The following is a 21,170-nucleotide window of genomic DNA, read 5'->3' as shown; positions in this document are numbered from 1 at the left end:
TGCAGTGGCAGTCTTAGTTACCTTAATAGGCCTATACAATTATACTAATATAGTGAGTGATGTTTGTATGACATTAAATGGTACCAGGGTGTGGTTAAGAAACACCTTTGTTTGAAAAATACTTTCTTGGATCTCTTTGAGACTTTTTTAATAAGTTATAGAGGAGACTTTAATGAACAATAACATTTGTCAAGATTTTCTGTTGCGATTTGTGAGATGCTCAACCCTTTTCTAACAAAATACAGTAATGCATTGTAATCCTACGGCCACTAGATGGCAGTAATGGAATGTGCATCAGAAGTCTGAATAGGGAAGCACATTGTCGATATGCTGCATATTAGCCTAGTCATAAAGAAATAATGTTGGTGGTATACAATAATTAACATTTAGGATTCATGAGAACATGATACGCAGTTGTTGTTTATTTGTATATAGCTATACAGTATACATAATAGAAATATGAAAAATCTGATTCCCTTTTGCTACAGAATCAATGTAAACATTTCTGGTTGGTCATTTTCTAACTGTCTCTGATAAAACAGAAAAGAGTGCACAAACACTACCTGTAAACAATGCACCTCACTCTCTTGTAATAAAAAATAAACAAAAAATACAGATTCTTAGGAAGATGCTGAGACAACAAACATGTAAATCGTTGTTGTCGGATGGAACCTTGTATGTCCAAAACCGTTCGTTTTGTAATTATCATTTTTAAAATGATTTAAACTAGTGAAAATAGACAATCTACAAGCACACAATCCCTCGCATCGCGAGGCGTTGTGTGCTTGTAAATCTGCTATTTTCACTAGTTTTGTGCGACAGTCTTGTATGATGAAGCAGGGCTTAACTTAATTTGTACAAAAAAACGTACACATTTGAAACCTGGCGATACAAGGTTTCTGCCCGACAGTGACGAAATGCAGTGTGTGCATGCATGCAACGACAAAAAAGGCGAAAGCAATAGAAAACAGGACATGTTCTGGTAACTGTGTAGATGTCTTTGTTTGTTTGCCACTATAAATGTTGTGCTACTTGGGCAGTTCTCCATGAAGCCTTTTGTCAGGGCCTCAGTGCGCTGTCCAACTCCGGCTCAGTCCATTATCCAGAAGAACTAATAGAGGTACAATTTGATTTTGATTCCTTTGGGCAGTTTATTAGCCTCAAGTGTGATCCATGCTTTATCACTGGCACTGGTATTGTACAGGCAGCGGAGTCATTCCAGAGACAGAGGCTGCACTCTTGTTCCAAAGTCTATAATTTTTGTCCATTTAATTTTATGTACGGCACTTAGCTGACCAGTCTCTAAACCAAGTAGTGAGTCGATTGCGGTTCGGCATCTTGTTTAAGGGCCCTTCATATAGTTTGAATGATCACGAGGCTGTTGTTGGTTGTTGTAGATCACACCTGGGGTGGCAGTGGCTCAGGGGTAGAGTTGCCATCTTAGAACACGGAGGGTTCTAGAAGGGTCCCCAGTTCGATCCCAGGCTCCCACAGAGTTAGTGTCGAAGAGTCCTTGAGCAAGACTCTGTCTGAACCCCTAGTTGCTCCCGGTGAGCAGGCTGGTGCCTTGCATGGTTTCCTCCGCCATTGGTGTATGAATGTGTGTGTAAATGGGTGAATGTAATGCACAATCTCTGTAAAGCGCCGTGGATAAAGGTGCTATATAAATGCACCATTTACCATTTTACACCTGTGATCGGATAGCTGGGTTTCATATCACTTCAATGCAGATCTGTCACATTGAGTTAGTCCCCTCAAAAGCCTGCTATTTGGTGTGTGTCTGTGGTCTTCTAGTCAGACCCACTGGGCTTTGCATCATCATGAGTCCAGGTATATGGAGTAGATCTGGCTGAGGCAGCGGTCGACCCCTCCTGCCTGGAAGAGGAAGCTGTCGTCCGGGCAGGGAGAGGTGGAATAGCCCCCACCCCCAGCCTGGCCCTGGAGGTCCTGCAACAAGTCAAACCCTGAGAAGAGAGGAAACGGTGAGAAGACTTAGAAACAGCTTTTCCCCCCCAAAGCTGTCAAGTAAAAAAGAAAAAGGACAGAATCACTGATTGAATTCTGATATCATATTCCTGCTAAATGTATGCTGTCAAGTGTCAACAGTTTTAAGGTATATTTTTTAAAGATTATAGTACAGAATTTCTAAATTATTATTATTATTATTATTACTACACACATAATTTACTGTAGGTTGTCTAGTGTTGAGGGTGGACTCCACATACATACCTTTCATCTGATCTACGGCAGACTGAGCTGCAGAGTGTGGAGCACAGGGGTTTGTGAGATAGTTGGACGTCTCAAAGCCTCCGTCACCTATTGTTTGTTCCATTTTCCCATCTCCATACAGACAGCCTTACAGGGACAGAGAGGAATGAGTAAAAGTAATAAATTAACGTAAAGAAAAACAGGGGAAATTAGGCGCATGAGGGAGAAAAACAGGTGTGACATTATCAGTAAGGTAAGAAATACATTTAAATTCGTAACGTGTCATCCTCAGACCCAATAACTTAACAATTAATTGCAAAAAACAAAACAGTAAATGCGCAAGAGGCCATTAACATTGACAATTATCTGCTCTTTGATGGTTTCCGCACCTTGCTGTTCTGACAGAAGTTCCTGTTGGTTGTAGATCCTGTGGAAGCCATGCATTCGTATGATGTCTGTTCTGTCTGGCAGGGCAGGGCAGTCCACCGAAGTCCTCACTGGGCTTCCATCAGTGGGCATGAAGGAGGATGCTTGTATATCCCTATAGCAATGTAAAGGTTCAATTAATTCTTTTTAAACAACTGATCAAACAAAAGGGTAATGTTAGGGCTGGACTAAATCTTTTTCAGTCTTTATTATTCCGGGGATGGCTAGGCTATCCTGGAGCTTTCCAGAGATGTTCACACACAAGAACATTTTAACCATTTATTGGTAATGTGGATATAACAGGTTGAGGCAATCACTGAACAGTAGAGCCGTTTATGCAGTCTTTTAAGACCAGGAACAGATGACATTTACTGTAAGTTATATCATATTACGATAAACATGCAGAGTCCCAGATGAAAGCTCAGCTCATATGGCGCTTTTGATATTATGCAAGGGACAATCAGGGAGTCTGTCATGATGCAAGGGATAATCAAGAGAAGAGAAATAAACCCAGAGTGATTAGGTCTTTATTACCCCGAAGGGGTTTATTTCTCAATAATTACATGCTTCCCGTTGATTATCCCGCTTATTACACGGCTACTTAATAAAGAAATTAATACATTATCCAAAAGTAACAACAAAATGATTTGATTGGCTTTTAAAAGGATTTCATTGCTTTCGGCAATGAAAGTAGTCCATTCATTCATGCCAGTTGCGTCCAGTGCAATGCGGTAAGCTCGTAAAACACAGAAAGGAAAAATGAATCAATATTCCGTAACAGCATTTTCTATTTCTTGACTCAAATGCTTTGAAAAACATTCTTGAGTGTACTGTTTAGCTGTGAATGACATTGACATGGCAGATTGATATGAGCCAGGCACTCATAAAGTGATTGACAAATCAGAATCAAGCATTCAAGCAAGCCGTCTAATAAATCAAGATACCGCCCAGCTCTTGGCAGCGTGAGAAAAACCAGCTGTTACATGTTGTATCATGATGAGGACTACAGTATATCGTCGTTGTCGGGTGGAAACCTTGTATGTCCAAAACCGTTCGTTTTGCATTTATCATTTTAAAAATGATTGAAACTAGTGAAAACAGCCGATCTACAAGCACACAACGCCTCGCACCGCAAGGCGTTGTGTGCTTGTAGATCTGCTGTTTTACCTTTGTGCGACGGCCTTGTATGACGAAGCAGGGCTTTACTTTGTGAAAAAACATACAAATTTGAAACTTGGAGATATGAGGTTTCTGCCCGACAGTGACGATATGCCAAAAAAATGCTCTTTATCTTTGTAACACTGTAATGCTCATACTGTATGTTCTATGTATTACAGAGATTCCTAGTAGCTTAGATAAAGGGAACAACTTCTCTTTCTGGGTCCACACACACACACGCACGCACGCATACGCACACGCACACACACACACACATGCACATTGCACACGCACTCACTTCATTTCCAAGTATTAAAGATCTTAAGCTGGAAATGAGGTAACAGTGTGGTTGTTTTTGTTGGATGCTCATCAGCTGGCATCAAGGGGAGTGCTATTCTTCCTGGGGACTACAAGTGTTACCAGACACAAATATACAAACACACAACACAACAAACGCAGGCACGCACGCACGCACGCACGCACGCACGCACGCACGCACGCACGCACGCACGCACGCACGCACACACACACACACACACACACACACACACACACACACACACACACACACACACACACACACACACACACACACACACACACACACACAAACACACAGACACACGTTCGTATTAATATACTTGTGAGGACATCAAAAATAGCCGAAAAATAGCAGATGGGAAACTTTCCGGTGCAACATACTGCCGTGCAACTAAAATATACACGGTATAACTCTCTCTCAGGTTTACCTCTAACCCCAACACCTAAACCTAACCCTAACCCACACCTGAATCTTTTTGTAATTGCTATTAGCTCCTAAAAAATCTTTTTAAACCATAAAAGCAACCATTTCTCTTGTGAAGAGGACCAGGAAAATGGTCCTCACGATGGGTATTTCTCAAATTCTACTATATATAGTAACACACACACACACACACACACACACACACACACACACACACACACACACACACACACACACACACACACACACACACACACACACACACACACACGCACACACACACACACACACACACACGCACAATTAAAAGCAAACCTCAACTTATAGTGGAACGTTTTCTATTTGGGGGGAGGGTATACAGGCGGTCTGTGCAGGGAGTCGTATCCAGCGCCACGCTGAAAGAATGTGCTGACTGTGCGCAAACAGTGTCCTGACTCAACATGGAAACGAGTGAGTCAGGGTAGCCAAGTCGAAGACGAGGAGGGGGAAAAAAAAGAGTTCGCAAATGGAATCTCTCTCCGAGGAGATAGGCAGCTTAAAACCCCTGTATGGTATTTGAGAGCCCCCCCCCTCTGCTCCTTCAAAGAGCTTGCACTCAGCATTTCATGTGGGCCAGGGCCTGAGAACTCTGTTGGATGATGTACTGTAGCGTATTGGTCCCCAGAGGGCCAGATGGCCTTGGTTTCTGCTGGAAGGGGTTTTAGCGGGGGTTTCATAAACAAGCCAGGCCTTGTCAGAGAATACGGATGGCTGCTGGCCCATGCGTTCCCTATATTCGGGGTCTGACCAGCCATAAAACGGGAAATGTTTGGAGATTTTCTTTACATATCTATCATTTATCTTCCCCAGTTCCCTTTATTGCCCATTTCCCATGTCAAATGACATTACCTTAAATTTTACAGTCTCTTATAGAGTACCGTAAAAAGCCAGAATTAATCAGATGGACTCTCAGAAACCCAAACTGATATAAGTTACAGATGGCTGTGGCTTGCCGAGGTAATAAAGACCAGGCTTTGTGTAGGGTTATGTAAACAAATCTGCGCTTTGATATACTATGAGCCGTTGATATAAATGCACGCGCGGCCGTGCCACGATGACTGCGCGCCCCAAGAATTCGACACTTCCCTAAATTCCCCGCTGACGGCTCCCAAAATGATAATCTACGGCTCGTATGGAACTGACCTTTAACTATAAACAACCGTGTCTGTTCCATCGCTTACATTCCTGCAACGTTGCAACAACATAGTTGAGATGTCTGAGCCATGCCCTGCGTGGTCTGCTAGCTGGATCTGTCGTTATTGCGGTCAGCGTGCCCATACTTTTTGACTTGCACGATCTTAACAGAGAGGCCAGTCCTGAGAGAGAGGCTGTCAGCACAACCTCAGGAAACAGTTACACTGGTCGTATTTTTACAACGAAACCCCTTCAGCACTCTCTCTCTCTGTCTCCCCATCTCTCTCCCAATCTCTCTATCTCTCTCTCACACACACACACACACACACACACACACACACACATACACACACTCTCTTCTTTGCTCTCTTTCGCTCTCTCTCTCTTTACCTTTCTCTATTTCTTTCTCTCTCTCTTTCTCTGCACGGTCCAGGGTGAATCACAAACTAACTACTGCCAGCTGCCGTCCCTCACAGGAGGCACTCGGAATGAGAAGAATCCTTCATGCAGCATTTAAAGTCTTACTTAGTCATCACACAGATTATATGTATATTACGTGCAACGATGCGTTAATCCATGGATGGTTTTCAATAGCAGCGGAGCTGGGCTGGATCAGAGGAAGGGATGAGTAGGTTTACCATAGGTGCCAGTCTGTGCGATCCAAACAGCTATTTATGATTTTGGCCAGGAAAAACCTGACAGTGCTCTTGTGCTAAGATCTATGCGAATCCCAGTCAAGAGTCCCCTATAGATACCGATTTACTGGATTCCAATGGACATAATTTAGTCTGTGTGATACAAACACAAAGATTTAGAGCAGCGTAATGTCCTGCCAACAGCTGGGCCTTCAGAAACAAGACATCCTTCATTTTCTTATCCAGGGAACTGAGCAACCCTGGATTATTTAACACCCGCAACACCTGGGAACAGTACAACCAACAACCGTTGTTTGTTGAGGGAGTCTCGTGGAGAGTTTGAGAGTTAAGTGCCTTGCTCAAGGGGGCACCTCAACCAGGGACGTGCTGGGCCCCTGATTCAGCCCGGGAAAAAGAGTTGGAGAGGCCCTCATTGCGCGCTATAGAGAGAGATCTCTCTCTATAGCGCTGCTGCTACTCAAAGATTTGCCATTTCAGATCATGACAAGTGACAAGCCAGTGGGCCAATTATTGTACACTAGAAGTTTGCGGCGTTCAGGCCGCTGTGCGGCCTTCACCGCCATGTTGCGGCAGTGTGGTGTGTGTAAAAAAAAAATGAAAAAAAAAATTTGGGGGAAAAAAAACGCTTGCGCACACACACACGCGCACGCACGCACGCACGCACGCACGCACGCACGCACGCACGCACGCACGCACGCACACACACACACACACACACACACACACCCCCCTCTGTTGTAATTCGATACTCTACTCTGCTCAGCTCCTCTCCCCCCTCCCTCCCCCTCCCTCCCTCTGTAACTTGATACCCTGATGATCATTTTGACGTTTCAGCACTGGCCAGAATGTTCAGAATACTATGTCAGGACTGGCTGCTCTGCGTGAGGCGAGATGTTGTTAAATTGAAATAAATGCGGTTCAAAGAGTGGCATGTTTAAAATGTGGACAGTTGTACATTTTCACGTTTGTTCGACGTGGTGGCTATGTTTGTGAGAGGTGTTTGTGAGAATATGTAGCTAAACATTCTGGTTTAGGTTTGCCACCAATTGCTCCAGTATAGATGCTTGATGAGTTATATTTCGTCATTGTCGGGTGGAAACCGTTTGTTTTGTATTCATCATTTTAAAAACGATTTAAACTAGTGAAAACAGCCGATCTACAAGCACTGCTTGTAGATCTGCTGTTTTCACTACTTTTGTGCAACGGCCTTATATGATGAAGCAGGGCTTTGCTTTGCGAAAAAATGTATACATTTGAAACTTGGAGATACGAGGTTTCTGCCCGACAGTGCCGACATTTTATTTTTATTTTTTTCCTAATGGCCGGCCTGGACAGGCCGGGAATGAACCGGCCGTTCGGGAGTTTTCCCGCTTTTCCCAATGGCCAGCACGTCCCTGGTTGAGGGAGTCTCGTGGAGAATTTGAGAGTTAAGTGCCTTGCTCAAGGGGGCGCCTCAACGGTAGACACTGATGACGGATGACACTTCTCAATCCCCCCCCATGGGCTCCAGACCGATGACGTTCCAATCACAGGCCCACTTCCCCGCTAACAGCTAAGCTACAGTACTGTCGGCCCTTTAACGTACAGTATGCATGTTTTGGCTTGTCAAACGTTTCAGTTAAATCAGCCCACTTGAATCCCATATGCCACTTTGAGCTTCTGTAAATGTAAACTTTATTACCACTCCTTAGTATGTATATAATAGACTTTCTGTGTGGAGCTAGTCTGCCTGCCTGTATCTAATGGATATGCAGCCCCCTCCCCCAACCACCCACTCACCCGCGTACCCCCCAAATAAAAGTCTAGGCTCAGTCCATTGACCACAAAACACACAAACACTACACATCACAAACACACGCTGACGGACAGGCTTTAACATGGGCCTCTGAATCCCACCGGTATTCAATAATTAAAAGACGTTAAAACGCCTCGCGGCGGCCAGAGTAAACACTTGGCCATGAGGTAAGAAGCCTGATGCCGGGGCCGCGCCACGCCACGAAGCAAAGCTCGTTTATTTCACGTGTTTAAGGTCTCGCTAAACCATTTTGCGGGGGAAAAACAAGTGCTTGAATGGTATTGGCTTTGGCAGCCCGCTCTGTGCTGTGGGCACCGCTGAGCCTCCCTGACATCCTCGGCCTCTGTACAGACAACGTCAGTACACAGAGAGAGAGAGGATATTTATGGAGATGCTGGCCACATATTCTCAGGCCCGTAGCAAGCGGCCAATAGATGCTGTGTCAACATGAGGCCAGTTGCCGTATATCTTTAACCACATTAACGCATCAATTTAAAAGAAGAAATAAAAAAAGGATCTACAAGATCTACAAGCTTGCAATGTGTTGTGAGCTTGTAGAGCTGCTATTTTTTGTACGATGTAGTTAGTATATAGGGCTTAAAGGGGAATACCACTCATTTTCAACTTTTAACTATGTCATTAATATATACCTTAGAGTTGTTGTGTGGAAATAAGAAAAAAGTCCCCCCCCTTCTGTGTTGCCCAGAACTGGAGGATTGATTGGGGGGTCATGTGATCAGTGACATCATGAAGATGTACTCTGCAGGCCAAACAAGTTCTAGTTCTAGGCAACACAGAAGGGGGGGGGGGGGGGGGTTCTTATTTCCACACAACAACTATAAGGTATATTAATGACATAGTTCAATGTTGAAAACGAGTGGTATTCCCCTTTAAGTGATCACATGCACAGCAGGTCAGTGGTACAGCGATGCAGTAGCATGTCTGTATAACCTTGTTTTAAATCTCTATTTTGTTGATAGTTTTATTGATGTGCTTTATTAGTAAAAGGAAAAGACAGAGAAAAAGTTTGACCATAAAAAAAGACCAAACAGGAATACTGAGCAAATTGCCGGTATTGAACATCACTCATGTGAACGTGGCCTAATCACCCCTCCTTGATGGAAGGTGGAAGTATCGTGTGCATCAAGCCAATAGCAGCTAATAGTACAAGCAAGGCAACAATGAGCAATGATTTGATGGCTAATTGTCCGGAAACCACTGCCCTGGAGCATTACAGCTGCGCCTTTTTAGTCTCTCCATCACTTTTTTCATTGGGCTGAATGAGACGCGTCTCGGTTTACGGGACACATAAGTTCTGCGGCCTCCAATTACCCAATCAGAGCAACCGCAAAGCCATAACTCTAGCTCTGGTGATAAAGTCTCTGGTCTACTCAAGTATGCATAGGCACACATCGCTGTCTCTATTTCTGGGAATGTGCTCAGGAGACGGAGAGAGGCAGAGCAAAAACGAGCATGAAATCTTTAAATAAGTAGCTGCTCTCAGGCATTAAAAATAAGCTGAAAAATAGATGTGAAATATGGCCTAGTAGTTTGTTACAAATGCCTACAGGGACAAAGCACATAAATTCCTATACTCCAATGGATTCACCTGCAAGGAAAATGCAGTTATTTTCCAAAATACTATTCTCACCATTAAATATCACCAGATCAGAACTGACCAGATAGACATAAAGTGTAATCATTCTGTCAGTTAAAGGTAGGGTAAGTGATTTTCTTTGGTTAAAATAAGTGTTAAATAGCTCTATATTCTGATAGTATGCATTGCTATAGAGTATAGACTGTTTGTTCAGTAACAGGAGTCTCCATGTCTCTCCAGCTCTTTGTTAAACAGAAAATGCATTTTCAGGACGGGATTCCAATTTTATCCAATCAGGATAGAGAACTCAGTCAAGGATACAGATCAAACAAGTGATACAGTAGTATTAGTGGAAGTGATTGCACAAAGAAAGGAGCAGACAAAATTGGAAGTGGAACACTATAAAAATGAATCTGATAAATGGGTACTCTCTCCCGATTGGCTGAAGGTTTGTCACTACCTGAAAATGTATTTTCTGTTGATCAAAGTACTGAACAAACACTCTATAACACCTTTAATAACCTTCGTTATGGGGTATATGGTGGTGGCACCAGCGTAGGGTTCCTGCCCACCACCGGAGACTGGGCTTAGATTCCTCTGCTGTGCATCCAGCTTGGCCGTGGCACTTGTATGAACACATTTGGCCGTGTTCTTGGGTGGGATGCTGGTTGGAGAGGGTGATCTCTGTCGCTGCAACAGTGAATCTTAGTTACTCGGGGCGCCTGTTCAGCAGGGAGCAAACTGGGAGGGATAACGTGTTCCAGCGCATGTGTTCCACCCTCTCTGCATGTGAAACTCCTTATTGTCAGGAGACGAGAAGTGGCCACACTGGCCGGTGGTGATTTCATGTGTATCGGAGGAGATGTGGCTGTCTACACCCTCCCCAAGACCAACAAGTAAGGGTTGGCAGTAACAGGGACTGTATACATGGGGGGAATTGTATAATGACTAAATTGGGGAGGAACAATGAAAAAGATAAAGAATAACTGATCGCTCCCTGGGACCACAAAAAAAGGACCTTAGTTACCAAGGACACTGTAAAAAGCTCTACAATTTACTGTATTTATTATGGCGGGAATCACATTTATGCAAGATGATTGTGGACATATCAGTGGAGGCCTGGCACTCACCCTCCTCTCATGCTGCCTGGGGTCACCACTAGTGAAGACAGGGGGCTGTTGGCGCTGAAGTTTCCCTCCAACCCTGCATACTTGGAGCAAGGATTTAAAGACTGCGGGAGAATCTCAGCGCTGACTCTCCTATGGACAGCATTGGAAACGGAGTACACGCCTGGAGAAGAGAAGAGGAGATGCTAAAGCCGTGATATATAATTTGTGTAATTCTACATGAGAGCAAATGTAGTATAAGTATGCATACAGTAGTTGAGCTGTGTCACCCATTGCCAGGTGACCTTCCAGTGTCCTGGAATCTGATTGAATCAGAGATCTAATGTAAAGAATCAAGAATCGATCAAGACTCATCGTCATATGTTGTGATTTGATTATGAAAACAATGCATTATTGAGTCATTGCCTAGATAGTGGCAAACCATACAATACATATACCGACAGCCTCAATACAACAGTTATGCAATTGCTTCACTGCTCAACTAATAATGAAAGAATAAAAAACAGAACAGAAGAGAGGAGAAGGAGAGAACAGAACAGAAAAGAAAAGAAAAGAAAAGAAAAGAAAAGAGTATAGTCAAACAAGCAATGAATATAAGAGGTTCTTTTTTTTTTATAGAAAATGTAATGCAGCCAATAGCTTATATGGCGCAGTTCGTGGAACAATTGCCCGGCGCTGATAAGAACACGGTCCTCTTGGGCACTTTCAACATTAAACACTGGCACGCTTGTTTCGCCCTGAATAAACACAGCTTGCAGTGTGCCGTTTGAGGACCTTTCCCTCAAAGCCTTCTGGGTATGACTGCAAGTAGTCTGAAGTAATAGACATGGACAGCTCTCCTGGACAGCTCTCTCTCCTCCTTTGCCAACTGAGCCTCAGTGTACCTGACAGCTTCTTGAGTCCGGTTCAGCCATTCAAAGAGAGGGAGAGAGCGTAAAAAGAGGAGAGGTTGGCTGGAAAAACAGTTTGGAGAGGCTTGAGGGACAGGCAAAGGGAAAAGGGCCAACTTGCCCACAGTCACTGCCCGGTAATTGGACAAGGTAAACACTGGCATGATGAGCTATCATCGAAGGAATGAGAGGGAGGGAGGGAAGGAGCAAACGAGGGCATGAGAGAAAACGAGAGAGACAGCTTAACTGTTTTTTTTACAGCCCAGGTGTGTTTGGTCTATTACCCTTTTCTTTGTTTTTGTTCATTTCCTCAGAGGTGTCAGACACCAAAATGGAGATTTCCGCCGTATTTCGGCTACTGTTTCATCCGGACATTCAGTACAGTACCTGTGTAGTCGTCCAGACTGGGGGCGGGGGATCTGTTGCCTCTGCCGCCGGTGGGACAAAGCTGGGCGGGGGCGGAGCCATGGAGATGCTGCCGGGCCAGACATTCGCTCAACATGTCCGGCTCCAGCACAGAGTGCACTTGAACCTATCAAACCAAAGAAATCTTAATTTGACAAAAAGTATAGATAGCGTTTTGATCCATGGTGCATCTTTGTCAGATCAATTACAAACACTTCCGTACATAGTCCCCTGCTGCATGTCAAATAACTCACTATTCCTTTGACGTTATATGTGCTGTTATTAGCTAGGTGTTAAAATACAAATCACACCCAGTGTAAAATGAGCGGTGCTGTTTATGAGTTAATTTCATTAAGTGTCCCGTGAAGCTTGGCCGATGTGGGCTGTGGCAGGACGTACATCCGCACAAACAGACAAAGACAGATGTAGGAGCGGTTAACACCACTCAAAGAAATACATAGAACAGTGTACATAGGAAATAAGAATTAGAAAAAGAACAGCGATTTCTCGCATGAACCCACTGTTACAGAATAATAATAAAACCAAAAAAGGTACAGTATATGGACAATAAGTGTACCTAGCTCAGTTTAAACCACTCAATCACATCAATTTCACTGAATCAATTCACATCACATCACGACAGGAATTTGTGCAGAGAGCAGATCCTGGATTGTTTTTTTGTGGTGAAAAAAAGAAAACATCAAACCAAACCTATATTTACACAGAATTTCTAGAAACAGCAGGGGCCCTATTTGGTCTGTGCCTTACCCGTTATCCCTAAAATATTTCACTGTTTTGAAAAACATTTTAAAATAGTTCAACTAGCAGATCGACATCGCTTGTAGCTTGTAGATCGGCTATTTTAAAATGTTTTTCAAAATAGTAAAAAAGGCATAGAGGTTTAGGGATAAGGGGTAAGGCACAGACGACAATAGGGCCCTAGCTGTCCAGGAAGTTTGTCTTGAGTCCACAAGAACAGTCAGATGGTTCAGGACAATACAAGGTTATTCACACATCTTTGTAAATATTCCGTATCCATATGGCACTGAATCACTTATCAAAGGCAATACGGCATATAATATTGTGCGAAAGCACACCTACTCCACATGCGTACAAGGCGAAGGAGATTACGGTAAGCCTTGTTGTTTTGTGGAGGAACACATTTTTCCAATTTTGGGTAATGGTAATGGAACCCAAATAACCCTAAATTATGAGGTAATTCACTTATTCTCTTGCTATGAATCCTCATTTCTTAGACTAATTGAAGATGTAAGATGTGTTCTCTTCACGAGGGTATTCTCCTGTTCATTTTCTATGAAACACAGCCTGGCTCTTGTTTGGCTTTTCGGTGATTCAACTACAATGCAGCATGACTACAGTCCTTCTCATAGGCAAGACTGTTCCAAAAAGTTCAAACAAAAAAAGCGCCCCCCGCAGGATTTTCCAGAACAAACTCAAAGACATCTCCGGTGCTTAAAAGGAAACTTACGAATGACAGTCGCAAAACAACAAAACAATAAGGGAAAGGCAGCGCTTAATCAGTACAGAGAAATCAAATCAAACCAATAAACTAGTGTTTACGAACACACAGACTTCAAAAAGCTGTGACTCCATTCATTTGAGGAAACGCAGAGCTGTAAGTGGTTGAATTAATGATGTGCTTGTTGTGACAAGAGAAAGTCCAAAACTAATCCCCAGGGGGGAGAAAGCTTCAGGTCCAATGCGTGTTACCCGCGTGTCAGAAAACTTACAAGCACACGTGTCTCTGCTTAAATGAAACAAGGCATAGGAATAGCACGCCAAAGTGGTCAACTGTCACTTATGGCCCGTAGAAAACAAACAGCGCGCCAGATAGCATCGAACAATAGGCCCCCTTATTCCCACTTCCAGGGAATGTGAACGAATAATACAGTGTGTTGCGCTGCATTTCATCTTTACTGAATCCTAAACACACAACAACTAATAGCCAGCAGCCCCCCCCAACACGCACGCACACACACACACACACACATCCTATTCTCTCCAATAAGCACCCCCCATCTCATACCTCCTCTGTCTTTTCTGCGGATGGCCTTTTCTCTGTGTTTTTCTCTTTCTCTCTCTCTCTCCCCTCACCTTTCCCCTCATATCTACTCTCCCTACCCCTTCTCCCTCTGTCATGGGCAAACAAAAGTCTTGTGTACTTTGTCTCTCTCCTCCTTCCACATTTTCCCCTTCTGGTTCCTTCTTGCTCATTTCCCTCTGAGATTTCTATATTCTCCATATCTTTCATAACCTATTCTTCACTCACAAACAGTGCGGCTCATTTTTCTCTTTATCAATCCTCTCTCTCTTTCTTCTTCAACCTCACACTCTCCCCCTTGACTGCTCTCTCGCCATCCCTCATAAGATGTTTTTCCTTCCCCTCTTTGACCCCCTATCTCCCCCCCGCCCCCCCTTCACGACAACCAGCTGCCGAACTGAGAGTGTTATTGGTACCTTGGTTTCCCTCTCCTGGAGCCCCTTGGCTGAGTGGGCCTTGACGTGCTTACGCAGGGAGCTGGGGTCCGTATACCGCTTGGTGCAGCCCGGGATCTGACAGGCGTATGGCTTCTGGGAGGACACACATGAAAAGTAGTAGTATTTCGTCACTGTCGGGCAGAAACCTTGTATCACCTTGTAAGTTTCAAATGTGTTTCAAAGTTTTTTTTTCCGCAAAGTAAAGCCCTGCTTCTTCATACAAGACTGTCACACAAAAGTAGAAGAGCAAACAGCCGATCTACTGTACAAGCACACAACGCCTCACGGTGGGAGGCGTTGTGTGCTTGTAGATCGGCCGTTTTCACTAGTTTAAATCATTTTTAAAATGTTAAATACAAAATGAACGGTTTTGGATACAAGGTTTCCACCCGACAACAACGATTTAAAGAGAGAATGAGGATGAAGAAGAAGAAGAAGAAGAAGAAGAAGAAGAAGAAGAAGAAAACAGGTGTGGGGAGGAACGTTCATATGTATAAGAACATGTCAAGAGCATACGTGCATCATTTAAATCAAAAGCCAAGTTTAACACCTGGAGAAGATTGTAGAGTTGGATATTGGGGTCAAACAAGTTTGAGCAGTAAAAGTGTATACAAATAATACGGGTGCAGGTTTAGGTGATCCGGAAATCACTGCCAGCTGTGTCACAAGTAGGATATTATATACAGTAGTGGAGTGTGCTAAATATATACAAGTATTTAGGATAAATATTTTACATTATGTGGCTTAGCGTGTCCACCCAATTGTGTTAACATTTTACATATGGTTCCCAGTGTAGTAAATCTTACCATACCTACTATATGTCATCTGTAAGCTTAAAGGGAGAGGGAGAAAGGAGAGTTTAAGTTCACATCAGCTGTTTCAACCCATTTATGTACATGAGCAGGTCTTGTCTCAAGTGCAGCTCAATGTAAACTAATGTATTCAACCATTTAAATGACAAAGAAAATGTAATCCTGTGTTATGGCATATTAGTCTTTTTGGAGCTGTGTGGAACACAAGCTCCCTATACGTGGCCGTGTGTGTAGGTATGTGGGTGGGTATGTGGGTATGTGGGTGGGTGGGTCTGTGGGTCTGTATGTAGCCTGTATGTAGTAACCCTGGGTGACCAGAGAGGTGCTGTTGAGTCTAGCCTGCCCTGAGCATCAACTGCAATACACACACACACACACACACACACACACACACACACACACACACACACACACACACACACACACACACACACACACACACACACACAGCTCCACTTCGAACAGAGGTTCGATTTTTTAACCCTAGATCTCTGCCATAACACTGCACGGATTGCTCACAGATTGCAAATTTCCAAAGTAGGCCTATTAATGTATTTGCATTTAAATTCATTGCAAGACATCCTTGATATATACTGTAGCTTGATGTAGCTTACCACTAGTTAGAACACATTTTTGGCACTCTTGTTAAATACTGTAGCTATCAACAGAAAGATGAACAAGCACAAACATCTATGCAGTTGCCAAGTTGACCAGGTGGAGTGAGTTATGCTTTTATGAAAACCTTTTATTAAAAGACAACAATGCAATGTGTATTTGATGTTCAGAATGTTGTTGCTGGAATCTTGAAGCATAACATTCTCACACAGGGCCCCATGCAGTTAGAGAGTGACTTTGGTCTTTGGTCATCTTTTGTTAAATATGTGACTGTAGTTTACAGAGAATGAAATTACTTTAAATTAAATGGGATAATACAAGAACAAATACTCACACCCTTGAAAATGTCATCTTCCTGTTAAAAGCCTCAAGCAATAAACATATAGGGTCTGTTTTAGAAAATATTAGGTAAGCATGCTTTGGATGCCTAAAGTAACAGGTGTTCATGTCGAAATGTAATACAGCTTCTAGAGTTACATTTTGACTATGACCCAAATATATTGTATTTACAGTAAACTGATAAACTGTGCTTTACTCCGTAGTGTCCTAAAATATGGAACAAAAAATATATATCTATATTGGTAATTAACTATTAAATGACCAATACCTGTTTCAAAATGTATATACACAAATACATCCAGAGGGTTTTGAGAGATTTCCAATTGATTGAAGAATTCAGGATATCATGGACAGACTGATTAACGAGCCTTTATTAGCCAGTATGAAACCACAAAATGGAGAAAATGGCTTGTGCCTCATGTCGTAATACCAATTGAGCGCAATGTACTGCTTTATCCTCTCCCTGGTCATTAAAGTGTAACAGGAGATGTGCATTTGGCTGAATTACCTCTCAAACATGCCATTCTAAAGAAAAGTAAAAGAGAGAGGAAGAAAAAGAAAGAATTAAAAAAAGTGGTTTATGGAACAGATCTGCGATAGAGAAAACTAGTTGCACAATCTCAAGGAATGAAAGTGTTTTTTTTTTCAAGTAACTATAAAAAAAAATAAGATAAAAGAGATAAAAGAGAAGCAAGAGAGTGGTACTTCCAATGACCCACTTAAGACCCTTTCAAATTTGTTTGACAAGGCCCATGTACATGTGATTTGACACGTTCTGAGCTTGTAGAGATGCCATTTTGGCATTTTTTTAAAAGATTTCCACAAAAATATGGATTATGCCAGGGTGAAAGTGGTTAACATACGTACTTGTGTATATGTCATGTGTATACTATGTGTGCACATGCATGTGAGTGACAGAGAAAGTACTTTGAACTAGACTTAATTTAAATTTGGAATTGGTGTGTGCACATGGGCATGTAGGGGCACTGTTCATACACACAGTACAGTACTCATTGCGTTCCAATAAACAATCGACGTAGCTAAACTCAGTCTAATCTGACGTAATGCATAACTGGAAGGTGGAACCTGGATGCGGAGAATGGCAGTGTTGGTAGAACTACTCACATGTTTTACTTAAGTAAAAGTATCAATACCACTAGGTAGGGCCGTCACAATTATTACATAATCGTTAATCGCAATTATTTGAGTGACAATTAATCATCATGTAAAATGTCATAATCGTGACAGCCCTACCACTAGGTAGACGTTGTACTTGGGTAAATGCACAAAAGTAACAGTACAAAGGTGTTTGGCATCAAAATATACTTAAAGTAGTAGTTCACCCCCAAAATGACTTTTTTCTGTTGATTACCCATGGAGACTTGAGTTCAATAATATGTTTTGGTTTTTGTCGCATTCCTAAGACAAAACTTTTATTACAAGAAATGTACCCCCATTGATTCCGGATGGGGACCCAAATGCATTCGGGTCCCCATCCGGAATCAATGGGGGTAAATTTACTATAATCACATGTATGTCTTAGGAATGCAACAAATACAAAAAACAAATATTATTGAACTCAAGTGTCCATGGTGTGAGTAATCAATAGAAGAAAAGTCATTTTGGGGTGAACTACTCTTTTAATGCAGGCTAATGTTGAATACCTAAAGTGATTTATAAACAGAGCTGAAGTGGTTAATGCATGTCACTACAAGTGAGTGACACCCACAGCCACCACACAACACTAGAGGGAGCGACTATGATCTGGTGCCACCCAAATTTAGAACACACATGGGAAAGTTCTCCTTCTACTGCTCTGCCACCAAAATGTGGAATGCCCTGACACCATCCATCAAACCACGAGTAACACTGGTTTCTTTCAAAATTGGAGGGACAGCGAATACATTTTCCGGCACCAGAATAATTGCTGCGGCATAGGAATCATTGCCGCATTCACTTTCCGGCAGGTGCCGCTGCCGGAAAGTGTATTGGCTCTTTCTGCAAAATTGCCCCCCCCCAAAAAAAAACATCAGGAGACCAAAAGGGGATGTAAATGTAATCTCTTTTGTACATATAGTGTTTGTATTTGTTGTTATGTATTATTTTGTTTATTTTTGGAGCTGTGTGCAGCTCCCTATACGTGGCTGTGTGGGTCTGTGTGTGTGTCTGTGTGTCTGTCTGTCTGTGTGTCTGTGTGTATGTAGCCTGACTTCGGCGCGTAACTAGTGCCGCACCATTTACGCCACTCGCGCAATATATACATCAAAATGTGCGGCTCGGCCGGGAATGGTGTTCTATTACCTTTCGTTCCGATCCGCCTTACCATGCCGACGTAATCGGCAAAAAACGACTCTTAATTGTCCCCATTGACTTATAATGGGACAATGCAAGAAATCACTTTCAAGTATTTTTCTCTCGTAAACCATAGGAGCTACAGTTTCAAACCTCGGAGAGGAGATTCATAATGATTTTAAGAATGAATCGAAAAATAATTACATCACTCGGCCTCATGGTGGCGCTATAACGGCCCACTTTACGTTTTGCCCCGTAACTCTTGAACCGTACGCCCATTTGCGCCAGGATAGATTTTCCGCCATCTTGAATTTTCTCCAAAACACACTTTTTGCTCCTTTTCCTACATATTTTCTTCAAATGTCACAAAAATCGGTACACATGATCTACACACACACACACACACACACACACACACACACACACACACACACACACACACAGCTCCACTTCACACGGGTGTGATTTTATGTAGATGAATTGAATACATAGGACCACAATGGAAACAAGTCCCCAGGACTTTTTTTTTGTGTTATCCTTATAGCTTTAGAGGAGCTATAGTCAACTTTTTACGCTAAAATAAAAATAATGTTGAAAATATTTTATAAAAAAGATTAAGCTTCATATGTGTAATGTGTTTCTATTAAGAAATGACCACAAAAAGCGTAAAATAATGATCAAATAATCATTTTGGCCATCGTCAGGCTGACTTTGTTTACATCCCTCTTCTATTCTTTTATATGGATTGATAAGGGATGTAAACAAAGTCAGTTTATAAAATATTTTCGACATCATTTTTATTTTAGCGTCCGTTTTTCAAGATCAAGTTGACTATAGCTCCTTTAATGTCTTACTATACCGTGCTGTTTACATTTCTGACTAAATAAAGCAAAGATGTAGTGGAGTAGAAGTAAAAGTATAGAAATTGTATAGACAACATTCCTGGCCGATTGCAGGAGGGAGGCCCCGCCCCCAAGTCGAAAGGGAACTTCCGGGTTCTCTCTGTCAGGCATGCATATAAACGTGTTGCCAAGTCAATTTATTTACCTAAACTATCTTGTTTTTTTGCTTATTTATATTGCAAGAGTTGGCTTGTTTCGCTTATTTCTCTCACAAATTTTGGCAACACTGCCCAGCGCTGCAGTAAAAGATTATGACAATGAACTGAAAGGGTTAAACCAACGGAGTTTTTTTTTTCCAGCTGTCAGCTAGATGGTGCGGTGCGGTCATGGTCTCTTGATATGCAAGCCACCGCTATCTTCGATGTTTTTATTCTATCTACACCAGTTAATAGTATTGATGACATCCTTAACATATCCTAAACTCAGCAAACTCCCCAGAGAAGCAGCACGACTCACAACAACAACAACAACAACAACAACAACAACAACAAGGTAAAACTCTCATGCTAGCTAATTAGCATTGTTAGCTACGATCTTTTACTGTATGGTGACTACTACTCTTGTTACAACTAAGTAAAAGTTATTTTCACTTGTGACAACACAACATTGATTATAATTGAAATAAAAGCTCTTCGCTGTTGTGTTGTATCTGTGAATGCAATTGTTTTCTGTCTTTCAGACCTGTACTGTACGTCCATGCAGGACCAATGAAGCCAGATGTGAGGGTCGAGATCTCCTCATCATATTTATTGCAATAAAATATTTATACACACTTTTCTTTGACTTGTCCATGCCTTTTTTTTAACTGTTGAGGGTTTCAAATGTTGTACTGTATATTGTGTTATTGAGATAAGGAATGTTCCCAATGATGCTTTGAAGGAATGCTTTTAAACACTTGTCATTTTCAATTAATCCAGTTTGTTTTTGTATCTATTAAAGCCAAATGTATTCATTGTTTTGACGTGACAGTTTAGGATTTAATGATTAAATGAGCATTAAATATGAATGGATATTTATATTGCCTTGATTAGGATTAAATCGATGATTTACAGTGATATAGTGAAATGAACACAGCATAGGATGCACATAATAGGTGGGCTAATGTGTATTATGTCTATTCTGGAGTGGGTTGAGTTGTTGACAGGCCTATTTGTAAAAACATTAATGCATATCACACAACACAAGCCAACTGTGACTTCATGGTGACATCCCAGAAGAGTGGAGAATGGAGAAGATGACGTTTGACATGATCAACCAGCGTTCTGAAGGGAAAAGGTTTGCTAGCTAGAATCATACAACATTCGCTTCCATGAAATACTGATTAGGTTCAATGCTTGCTTTCAAATACACAAATCTGTTTATTTGTAGGCCTATATCAATTCAATTCAAAGGAGCTTTATTGGCATGAGAAGACATGTTTATATTGCCAAAGCAAGTGTCAAATAAAATAAAAACAGTTTAAAATGCTATGCTATGTCGCATTGTGACATTTTATATATATATACAGGGTATAAAGCTTTTGAAACAATTT

The 21,170-nt window shown here is 42.1% G+C and overlaps 1 protein-coding gene across 1 annotated transcript in view; it reads right to left on the bottom strand.

Annotated features, from left to right (window-relative positions):
- Positions 1 to 1,818: 1,818 nt before the first annotated feature.
- The window catches only part of glis1a (GLIS family zinc finger 1a), a gene marked incomplete at both ends in the record, with an annotated part of 27,854 nt that continues 8,502 nt past the window's right edge, over positions 1,819 to 21,170 (bottom strand). The window contains 6 exons of the mRNA XM_080725835.1: positions 1,819 to 1,964; positions 2,230 to 2,256; positions 2,598 to 2,749; positions 10,889 to 11,048; positions 12,163 to 12,307; positions 14,659 to 14,772. Coding sequence (XP_080581961.1) covers positions 1,819 to 1,964; positions 2,230 to 2,256; positions 2,598 to 2,749; positions 10,889 to 11,048; positions 12,163 to 12,307; positions 14,659 to 14,772 — 744 coding nt within the window. The remainder of the gene's footprint in view (positions 1,965 to 2,229; positions 2,257 to 2,597; positions 2,750 to 10,888; positions 11,049 to 12,162; positions 12,308 to 14,658; positions 14,773 to 21,170) is intronic.

The sequence above is a fragment of the Nannobrachium achirus genome (genome assembly GCF_963921795.1).
Source record: "Nannobrachium achirus genome assembly, chromosome: 5".
NCBI classification, from domain to species: domain Eukaryota; kingdom Metazoa; phylum Chordata; class Actinopteri; order Myctophiformes; family Myctophidae; genus Nannobrachium; species Nannobrachium achirus.
Note: the sequence above shows the minus strand (reverse complement) of the source record. Positions and strands in the feature narration are given on the sequence as shown.